Below are 11,049 nucleotides of genomic sequence, written 5' to 3'. Positions count from 1 at the left end.
CAGCTGAGTCCTCTCCTGTCACTCAGGTGACTACAGTTGCCTCTTGCCAGGTCCCTAGGTCTCCTGCCTCTCGATTTGCCCCCTGGTCCCACCATCCAGGAGATGGCAGGGCAGGGCACAGAGGAGGGATCGCCTCTGGAAAGGATCAAGAAAGGCTGGCAGTGGCTGCCTGCCGCTGACTCCCCACGCCCCGGGCATCAGCCATCCTCCAGCTCCTCTGCACCTAGTCTGATCGGCAGGTCCTGGGGCTGTGGGCATTCACGGAGCTGGGGGCTTTGGAAGTCTGGGGGAGAACGGGCTGACAAATTTCATTCCAGACTCCTCGAGTTTGAGGGGCCTGAAAGTTGCAAAGAAATTTGTAAGTGGACAGGGCAGGAAGAAGCCACAGAACCTTCCATGAAGGTCAAAGACAGGCTGGGGGAGGAGGAGGGGAAAGTAGCAGGGCTCAGCATAATAATAGTGAACTTTCACAGAGTGCTTTTTATGTGCCAGGTACTATCCTGGGTATTTTATAGGAATTATTACCTCATTCCATCCTCATAGCAACCCAATGAGGTAACTGCTCTCATTATTCCCGTTAGGTGAGGGCCAAGAGGCACAGAAAGGTTCGGTAATCTGTCCCAAATCACACAGCTAGTGACTGGTGGGGTCGGATTCGAACTCAAGAAACTTCCTTTTAAGTACAACTATGAGTGTGAGAAACGAGAGAGAGAGCCTTGATCTGGGAGACAAGACGCTCAAGTCCCAGTTCCTGTCCCCAAGGTCTCCTTCATCCTCTCGGGGAGAACCCGACCAAGGCAGGAGCGCCCTCTCCTGGAGGAGGCTCTCCCGGATGCATCCTTGCTCCGGCCGCCTGAGGGTTGACGCGAGCATGGCAGGCGACAGAGAGCCCGCTCCGGTTCCGCCCGCTGCTCCGCCCCGTTCCTCTCTGGGCCATCGGCCTCCCGGGTGGCACCGAGAAGTGAGCGGAGCCGCGGCCCAATGGGAAGGCGCGGTGGGGGCGGGGCGGGCCGCGCAGGCGGGTGGGCGACAGAAGCGCCGCGCTGACGCGTGATTGGCAGCCGGGCCCGCCAGTGAGCCGGGGGCGTGGACCGTGCGCGGCTGGGAGCGCGAAACATGGCCGGGTTGACTGCTGGCTGCATCGTCGGCTGCTGTGAAGAAGAGGACGACAGCGTGTCCAGGGTGGCCGTGGAGGTGTTCGCGAAGCTGAAGGTGCTGCGGCCCGAGGGAGCCCCCCGGGGTGGCGGGGCCGGGCGGCCAGGGCCTCTAGCGGAAGTCGGCGGGCGCCACACGCGCCACGCCTCTCCCTGGTCCTGGCTCGCTACAGGGGGGGCGGCTTGTGAGGCGTCTTTCTCTGCCACTTGGGTGGCCCCGAGCTTTTGCTCTCGCTGTCCCCACGGCCCGTCCCTGGTAGTTCGGGCCCTTAACTTCTGTCGCCCGGAACCGCGAGTCCTGACTGGGCCAGCGAAGCGAGTGCAGAGCCGCGGAGGGCACAGGCCCGGGCCTCAAAGAACTCGCGGGGTCCAGGGGAGACAGGCGGGCAGAGTCCGTGACCCCTCGTGGCTAGTGAGGAAGCCCTCCCCGAGAGATCGGGTAGCAGCTGTCCGAGGTCCCTGTCGCCCGCTCCCCGCCGCTCCCCTCTCGAAGACGTCTGTCAGCCCCTCGCTCCCTGTGCGGGTCCAGAGGGGACGTACTTAGAGGAGGTGGGGTGGCAGGCGCCCGTGGACGGGAGACGAGAATGAGGGAAACTGACGCCTGGGCAAGATGGAGGGAGGGAGCACGCGGGAGGGAGGGGGGCGGCGGCGCCTGTGCCCTCTGAAGCCCGCCGCGTGCCCGGCGGCACACGCGTGTGTGGAGGAGCTCCGGGGGCGTGCGTGCGGCGGTGCACCGCAGCCTTTTAGTGATTCCGGCTTTTTAAAGCTTCCTGGCTTTTCTTTTTCTTGCTTAGGACCTCAAGTGCCCCTTCCTCCAGGGTCTTTATATCACAGAACCAAAGACCATTCTGGAACTGCTGTGTAGCCCCTCGAAGTACCGCTTGGAAATCCTGGAGTGGATGTGTACCGGGTAACTGCATTGTTTCTTCCTTCTCCACCTGGGGCACACCTGGTGGGTGCCACTCAACGTAGCTGGGTGACATGGGTTTTGTTATGTTTATAAGTAGCCGGCCTCCCAGACGGCTCCATACCATACCCCAGGTCACTGTGAGAGCAGCTGCCGAGGTAGAAGTGCCACTTATAGAGCCATGGTCAAATTCAGGGTGACAGTGCCTCCTAGCAGTGCTTGGGGGAGTCTGTTCACCTCCTGGCTGAAGCGCTGAGCTTGGCTTCTGACCGTTTTTCTTGCTGTAACTACTGGTTTCAGAGCTGGCAGGGGTCATTTTCAAACTGGGAAGCTCAGGGTCAGGCTGGACTTGTAAATGTCTCGAGCATTGCCACCGAGGAGTGACCAGCAGGGCCAAGACCCCTGGCTTTCCAGTCCTTCAAGTCAAGGTGTGGCCTGGTGTACATGCCTGGCACTGCAGGAGAAGCAAAGCCTGCCAAGATGGGAAGGGGAAAGATCCAGAAAGTCCCACGAAATGTCTCTTTCTTGGGAGCAGCAGCCCCTGAACTGAGCTCGGGTGGGGAAGACAGGTTCCTGTGCTATTGGGTTTGAGCCCCAAGAGTGGCTGTGCTTGGTCACTGTGGGATTCTCTCAGGAGGCGGGGCCTGAGCCTGCCGCTCTTCAGCATGGCCTGTCTGCTCTCGCAGCTCAGAAAGATGCCTGGGCAGGAGCCTGGCTGTGGAGTAGCGAGGGTCCAGCCTGGACCTAGCTGGTATGCCCACCAGGTCACAGGATGTCAACAGACCTGGCCCTGGGCCTGGTGTCCTAGTGACGGCTGGGAGGAAGGAGGAGGCATTTTCATATTTGAACCTCTTCTGCTGCCTTCCAGGCCCTTCTCCAGGTCTCACGCCCAGCCTCTGCTCACCAGCGCTCTCGTAACCTTGTGCTCCCACTGACCTTGTCCTCCCTCCTGGAAGTGCCCTTCAGATCTCTGCATGTCACACATATGCCGATAGAGCCTTCGAAGAGCTCACATGTCCCATCTCCTTTTAAAAAGTCCAGTTCCTAGGGCAAAACGTATTCCTCCTTCCCCTGGACACCCACAACTTTTTTTTTCTAATTAATTTATTTATGGCGAAACTTTTTTTTTAACGTAGGTGAATATATTATTTTTAATTTAAAATTTTCAATTACAGTTGACATTCACTGTTATTTATATTAGTTTCAGGTGTTCAGCATCGTGCTTAGACATTTATATAATTTACAAAGTGACACCCACAAAACCTTTGAGCACAACGCCTGCCAGAGCCCTCAGCCCGTTAGTTCTGTGTGGGCCTGCTGTCCTATCTGGCTCTCCAGAGCACCGGAGCTGTTGGAGGGCAGGTTCCAGGTGGGACTTCCCCATCAGCCTCAGGCCACAGTGTGGTGTGTACTGACAAGCAGGTGCACAGACGCACGCATACCTGTGCCATTCCAGGTGCCTCAGACATGGATGGGTGTCCTTAAGGAGCTTGGGCTTTAGTGGCCACAAAGGGCCCAGACGTGAATCGCGGTGGTGGGCACACCTCTGCAGTCTGCGTGCTGTGGACATTGGCAGGGAGGAGGCGGCATTAGGTCTGGGGAAGGATGGCTAACGGTAGGTGCTTGTTTTGTTAGGAGCAGATCATTGAGGTGTGGGAGGGAGAGCTGGGCAGCAGTGGCCTGAATGGCATCCCAGGGTAGCCCCAGAAAAAGGTGGCAGGACCCGGCTTGGAATGGCAGATGGACAGCCACTGCTAGCCTTGGGGGGACCAGTCCTGGTTCAGGAACCGAGGAGGAGAGAGAGTACTAGGATGGCCTGGGCTAGTGCAGGGGCCTTGAGTGCGCTCCCAGGAGGAGGGAGGCCAAAGCCACATCTTGGAGAGGCTCATGTGAGAGAGAACCCAGCCCTACATGGCCCAGGTAGAAGCTGGGGACTGGGCCACTCTGCCGGCCAGAGATGGATGGCAGTGCGGTGGGGTGGGGGGAGTCTACAGTTGCATTCCTGAAATGCTTTTGGTACTTTTTTAAATACGAGAAACCGAATCCTTTTTATGACCCCAAGCTGACAAAAGTGCTGTAGGCAGTTCAAGAGTCCACAAGGAGGAATGGACAGAGTTCGGTTCCCCTCCAAGTTCATGTCGTCTTTCTTTGCACATGGCTTCACCATTTCAGCCTTTGTTTAGGGACACCTCGTTCACCCCTCTCTGGGCAGAGCCTGGAAGCTGCACCCAGTGTTGATTGGGGGACTCGGTGTGGTGGCTCTTGGTCACCCATGTGCCGCACTGGCCCTCAGTGCAGGGGCTGGGGCAGAGCCACAGGGCCCCCTGGATGGCTGAGTTCGAGGCACGTGGGTTTCCTTGTCCCTGGAAGAGCTGTACTTGCTTTCAAGGCCATGGGCGCAGTTAGTTTCTGCCCCGCTTCCTGCTACTCCAGGAAAATCAACTTTAGTGAAAGCCCTCTCCAAGCGAGGTTACTCAGGCTTCTATGGATTTGTTCTTCAGTGTGTCTAAATGCTTTGCTGTGGTCCAGCTGATGGATTGCTGAGTGCTCTCCAATGCTCGGCGCCTTGTGGGTGGGAACATTGCTCGGCAGGCAGGCCCAGGGGCCAGCCCCTAGCATTTCACACAGAAGGGCTCCATCTCTCCCCTGCTGTCTTTGAATGGTGAGGAGGGGTTGCCTTAATAAGCCATGAAGATAGGCACACAGCTGAGGCCGCTGGGTCCAGCCCCTTCTTTGCTGTAGTCCTGCAGCTTGGGGCATGGGGCCTTGGTCCGGGGTGGCCCCGCTAGCTCCCAGGGCCCCAGCATGGTCGGGGCAGGTGTGGCCTGGCACCTAGGTATTTGGAGGCATGACCCCAGGGAAGGAACAGTGAACTCTCTCCATGGAACAGCTACTGTGCCTTCTTACCACGCTGAGTCGCAGCTGGGATTGCTATCTCCTCCCCCAGGAGGCTGGGGCTGTGACCCCAGAGCCCATAACACTGGGAGCCCCTAAATGGCTTCAGGCTGTGAACTGCAGTAGCATAATCCGTCTCTGATTTATGCTTTTTTCAAAACAGAAAACGTCCCTCTGCTGAAAGTACTTGGTGTAGACGTTTACTAATGGCAGATTATTCCATGGCAAGAGGGCATGCTCATTTATTTGTTAAAGCTTACTGGCTGCCTTTTCTGTGCCGGTTGCCACATTAGGCCCCAGAAATATGGGGCAAAAAGCCAGCTCCTGGCCTTGGCGAGCCCGCAGTCTGGGAGACAAGGGCCCTGTGGAAGGACAGTGCCCAGGCCCTGCCGTGATGGAGGGATGCCAAGGTGGCTTCCTGGAGGTGGTGACGTCAGCCGTGGGCTTCTCAGATGTGTGTTATCTATTCACTGTGCTCGGACAGGGAGGCAGAGAAGAGCAGACACACTACTCGGAAAGGTGCGGGAGGGGACCCAGGTGACCAGCAAGGACAACAGAGCAGGAAAGGCTGTCCTCGGACATCTTCCAAACAAACTTGTGCTGTGACTTAAGGAAAAGCTGACTCTTTGCTTCGTTCTGATACAGAGCTAGAGCTCTGACGAATTCTGTTTTGTCTTCTTGGGCGGTCATTTTGTATTTTTACTGTGAAGATTTTAATTGCAGATTTCAAATGTATATTTCTGAGGTAAACGTTCAGAAATATTTTGGATTCTCCCTCCCCCCCCCGATAATTTAGGGACTTCAGATTCACATCACATAAAATTACCCAGTTTAAAGTGAACATTTCATTGGCATTTAGCACACGCATCAGTAATTCACTTTTTGGGGGGCATGTAAGGGGCCACCAGGGGGCCTCTGCAGCTGGCTCAGCCTTGACTGGTTTTGCTCTTTCTCTGCAGGGCCTGTCCCTCCTGGCAAGGCAGGTTCAGCTCGTGGAATGGGGCCTCGGCCGAGGTGAAGATCCAAGGTGGGTCTCTGGTAGGGGTGTTTGGAGTTGGGTGGTGGATTCTGGGCAATTCCGAGCTTGCGCACAGCCTCTTTAGTGAGTTGTGGATTTACCATTGGACTAATGTTTTCTTCTGGATGGTGCACACCCTGTGGATGTTGCTAGAACTTTCTAGAATCAGGTTCCCTCCCCCACTGGCATAGCGAATGGGAGCACTCCTCTTGTAGGGGCATGTGAATCAGACCGAGAGCCTGTCGCCCTGCCAGCTCATCCCCCAAGTCACTGTGGGCAGAGATAGTGGTTCTTGCCAACGTCACTGGTGGGTCCGTCCGCGTCTCACTGGTGTGTGTAGGTTCATGCTACACCTGGTGTTCCTAGGAGCACGCGGGGTAACTCTCCATGGGGGTTTGTCTTATAACCGCTTCTTTCAATCCTTTCTTGGCAGAAACTATCCTTAACCCAGCACCGAACATTACTAGGTAAAGATGAGCAAATTACAGTCCTCAACATGGTAGCTAACTCTTCACCCTCACAATGGTGCCTCTAAAAGTCAAAATTGCCGTGGGCCTGCATTTGACCCAACAACTCCAGGGTGGGTAAACTAGACCCTGGAATCCTGATCCATGCCCCAGTTGGCATTGCCAGATTAATTAGCTGGGGACAGTTGTCCTCGGGGCTAAAAAAGCCAGAAGAACAGGGCATTCTGTCTTGGAGCCTGCAGGTCTGGCCTGTGGGCCAGCCTGGGCTGCACAGGAGGTTGCCCTTCTCCGCAGTGCTGTGATGTCTGGCACTTTCCTGCTGATGGGACCATGCCCAAGCTGGGTAAGCCTGGCCATCAGACCGCACCTGAATTTTTTAACTCATGTGCGCGCACGGGTGCTAACCCTGGCCCTCAGCCCAGACGCAGCCTTGACCTTGCCATCCCCAGCCTCTGTTTCCTCTTCTGTAAAGTGTGGATGAGAGCTTCAGCCTCGCCCACTTTGTAGGAGTGCACTGAGTGTCAGAGCAGGGGCAGACATGAGTGCTTGTCAAGGAGTGTAACTGGGAGAAACCAGGACAAGCCGAGGGATTAGAATCACGAATTCACCTGACAGGTATTTATGGTGCGCCTGCTCCGCAACCCGCACCGTTTTAGGTGCTGGATGTGCGGCAGTGAGTCGGACCGTTCTCACAGTGCTTAGGTGCTAGCTGGGAGAGACAGGTGATAAACAGAAGGCAGCACGATTCTCAGTATGGATGGTGGGAGGCGCCATACACAAAGCCGGGGAGGGCAGAACGGTGTCTGGGTGGGTTGAGAGAAGAGCGGTGCTGTCGACATGTGTGGGGAAGGCCTCCCTTCTAGATAGAGACTTGCCAGAAGGGAGGAAGCGAGCCGGGCAGATATCAGGAAGAATAGCGCTCAGGGCTCAAGTGTTCAGGCTTCTGTGTGCCTGGCAGCTTTGAGGAACAGTTAGGAGGCCAGGGTGGCGGGTGTGGAGCGGGGAGCAAGGGGAGAGTGGTGGGGTGAGGTCAGAAGGGCGACGGGGCAAATCGGGTCGGGCCTCGTGGGCCACGGAAGCACGTCGGCTTTTGCTCAGAGGAAGGCTGTGGCCTGGCATTGGGTTTCACAGAGTCCCTCGGGCTGCTGGGCTGAGAACAGGAGGCCCAGGTAGAGGCAAGGAGACCACTGGGGGACTCTTACAGTGATCCAGGCTAGAGATGGGGGGCAGTGGAAGGGCGATACTGCCCAGATCCTGGATTTATAGTGAAGGGAGAGTCGGCCCGACTCCCTGGATCTGGGCTGGGGAGGACACGAGGGTTTGGGGTTAAGGGCTGTGGGAGAAGCGGGTGCGCTTGGGGTATAACTGGCCTTTGTGTGGTGTTCCAAGATCACTAATGCTTTTGTATTCGCTTGCTTCTGGCACCAAACCTTCCAAATCAGTTGCCAGAGTTATGCCTGTTCTGCCACTGAGGCACATGGGAGTAGAAGATGGACCTTGCCTGTGAGGTTACCCTGGCATCGGTCCCAGGCTTTCTGATCTCCTGGCCTTTCTCTGTATACCAGATGATTCTTTAGAAAATGCCCAGAGCACCCCGGACTCAGTTTCTCAGTCTGTAAAATGGAGCTAAGACCCACTTTCTACAGTTTCTGGCAAGAGAAAAGGAGACGATGACATGAGAGGCTTGTAGGAAATTGACACATGTGAGTGATGGTTCCTTTTGCTCTGGCCTGGCGAGGTCTCTGAAAGGGCAGCACCAGCATGTTTGGAAGGTTCCCTGACTTCTGTCGTTTCCTCAGGCAGCTGGCTGGCTTCTGCTAGAAGCCACAGTTTCCTGTATGGAAGAGCATTGGATGCGATCTCTTATTTTTAGGCGAGGAAACTGACACCCAGAGAGGGGCAGTGACCTGATGCAGGTCACACAGCACGAGGCTGTCCTGGTGCCTGCTTCCTCGTCCACCCGGGTCTTTCAGGCCCGGCCCAGCCTTGTGGGTGCTGGGCCTGCCGACACTGGAGCAGGAAAACCCTCCCCAGCGAAGCGCTGGGGATCCTGCATGTTTGTGCACCCCCTGGGTGCACGGCATCCTCTCCTGTTTGGGTGGGTGTCTGCAGTAACAGGATCCTTGTATTCCGACAGAGATGGTGAAACTAGGCCATGAGCTGATGTTGTGTGGGCTGGATGACCAGGAGCTCCTGAAGGTGAGAGGGGGCCATCTCTGTCCCCATGCATCCCTAGTTCCTGCTCCCTAGCCTCCCAGGGCAAGAACCCATAGGATACCCTTGAGTAGACTCCAGCCATCCCCAGGGCCGACGGGGAGGGTGGCTGAGGAGGCCGAGGTGGATGACCAAAGGGACAGAGAGTGCATCCTGTCCTCGATCGATGACTTCATACACACTGGCACTGTGGTAAGTACTTTACATGCCAGTAATTGTCACACCCACTGTTGGCAATAGTACTTGTCTTAGCCCCATTTCACAAGGGAGGTGACAAACACCTCAGTCAAGGTCACCCAGTGACAGAGCCTGGTCTCAAACCCAGGCCCCTGAGCCCATGTACTTTCCCCATGTGCTGCCCGCTGCAGGCTTCTCTGCAGAGGTAGCCCCAATCTACACTTCTCCCATTACTCACCCCCAAATCATTCAAAGAAACCCTGCCCCCTACCCTTAACATTAAAAAAATTCTTGGAGTAATTATTTCCACATTTTGACTGTTACAAATAAGGCTGCTATGAATGTTCCTGTGTATGTTTTTGACTGAAGACACGTTTTCAATTCTCTTGGGTATATAGCTAGGAGTAGAATTGCTGGGTCATGTAGTAACTCTATGTTTAACTTTTTGAGGGACTGCCAAACTACTTTCCAAAGTGCCTGCACCATTTTACATTCCTACCAGCCGTGTGTGAGGGTTCTAGTTTCTTCACATCCTCACCAACACTTGTTATTGTCCATCTTTTTGATTCCAGCTATACCGGTAGGTGTGAAAGGCTATCTCATTGCGCATTTCCCTGATGATTAATGATGTTGAGCATTTTTGCATGTGCTTATTGGCCATTCGTGTATCGTTTTCAGAGAAATGTCTTTATTCAATTCTTTTGCCCAGTTTTTAACTGGATTATTTGTCTTTTTATTGTGGAGTTGTAAGAATTCTTTATTCTGGATACAAATCACATCAGATATTTTATTTATAAGTATTTTCTCCCATTCTGTGGATTGTCTTTTCACTTTCTCGATGTGTCTTTCGGGACCCAAAAGTTTTTAGTTTTGATGAAGTCCAGTTTATTTACTTTTTCTTTTGTTACTTGCGCTTTTGGTGTCATATTTAAGAATCCATTGCTAAATCTAAAGTCGTGATGATTGACACCTATGTTTCCTTTTAAGAGTTTTATAGTTTTAGCTCTTATATTTTGGTCTTGATCCATTCTGAGTTTGTTTTATGTGTGGTGTAAGGTATGTGTCCAACTTCATTCTTTTGTGTGCGGCTGTCCAGTTGTCCCAGTATCATTTATTGAAAAGACCATTTTTTCCTCATTGAATTGTCTTGGCATCCTTGTTGAAAATCAATTAACTGTAAATATGAGGGTTCATTTCTAGATTCTCCATTCTAGTCCATTAATCTATATGTGTCCTTACGCCAGTACCACACTGTCTTGATCACACTATATAGCTTTGTCGTAAGTTGTAATCTTCCAACTTTACTCCTTTTAAAAATTGTTTTGACTATTAGGTGGTTTGAATTTCCACATGAATTTTAGAATAAGCTTGTCCATTTCTGCAAAAAAAAAAATGCTAACTGGGATTTTGAAGGAGATTGCATTGAATCTGTAGGTCACTTTAGGGTGTATTGACATCAACTATATTAAGTCTTTCTCTTCATGAACATGGACTGTCTTCCTACTTATTTAGGTTTTATTTGATTTCTTTCAAAAATGTTTTAGTATACAAGTCATACTTCTTTTCAGTATATGTGTGGTGTAAGGTATGTGTCCAACTTCACTCTTTTGTGTGTGACTGGTCCTTTCAGTATACAAGTCATACTTCTTTTTAAAATTTATTCTTAAGTATTTTATTCTTTACGATGCTATTATTGATGGAATTGCTTTCTTAATTTCATTTTTGTATTGTTTATTGCTACTTTGTGGAAATACAATAGATTTTTGCTTATCGCTTTTGTATCCTGCCACCTTGCTAAACTTGCTTATTAGTTCTAATGGTTTTTTAGCGGATTACTTAGTATTTTTACATATAAAGTCACGTCATTTGCAAATAGAGATAGTTTTACATCTGCCTCTCCATTTTGGATGCTTTTTATTTATATTTCTTGCCTAATTGCTCTGGCTAGCACCTCCAGTATAGTGTTGAATAAAAGTGGCAAAAGTGGACATCCTTATTTTGTTCCTGATTTTAGGGAGAAAAGCATCTGATCTTCACCATTGAAAGTATGATGTTAGCTGTGGGTTTTTTATAGATGTCCTTTATCGGGTTAAGGATGTTTCCTTCTATTCCTATATTGTAAAGTTTTTATCAGGAAAGGGTATTGAATTTTGCAAATGTTTTCTCTGCATCTACTGAGATGATCATGGGGTTTTGTTTTTTATTCCATTCTTCCTT

At 52.4% G+C, this 11,049-nt stretch overlaps 1 protein-coding gene across 1 annotated transcript in view; it reads left to right on the top strand.

Annotated features, from left to right (window-relative positions):
- Positions 1–1,048: 1,048 nt before the first annotated feature.
- HAUS7 (HAUS augmin like complex subunit 7) overlaps positions 1,049–11,049 on the top strand; it is a 25,283-nt gene continuing 15,282 nt past the window's right edge. Inside the window, exons 1-4 of the mRNA XM_011375519.2 lie at positions 1,049–1,212; positions 1,949–2,064; positions 5,916–5,983; positions 8,579–8,640. Of these exons, the coding sequence (XP_011373821.1) occupies positions 1,117–1,212; positions 1,949–2,064; positions 5,916–5,983; positions 8,579–8,640 (342 nt within the window). The 5' untranslated portion in view covers positions 1,049–1,116. The remainder of the gene's footprint in view (positions 1,213–1,948; positions 2,065–5,915; positions 5,984–8,578; positions 8,641–11,049) is intronic.

The sequence above is a fragment of the Pteropus vampyrus genome, unplaced genomic scaffold (assembly GCF_000151845.1).
Source record: "Pteropus vampyrus isolate Shadow unplaced genomic scaffold, Pvam_2.0 Scaffold275, whole genome shotgun sequence".
Taxonomy (NCBI): domain Eukaryota; kingdom Metazoa; phylum Chordata; class Mammalia; order Chiroptera; family Pteropodidae; genus Pteropus; species Pteropus vampyrus.
The sequence above is the reverse complement of the archived record's forward strand: the minus strand, read 5'-3'. Positions and strand labels throughout refer to the sequence as shown.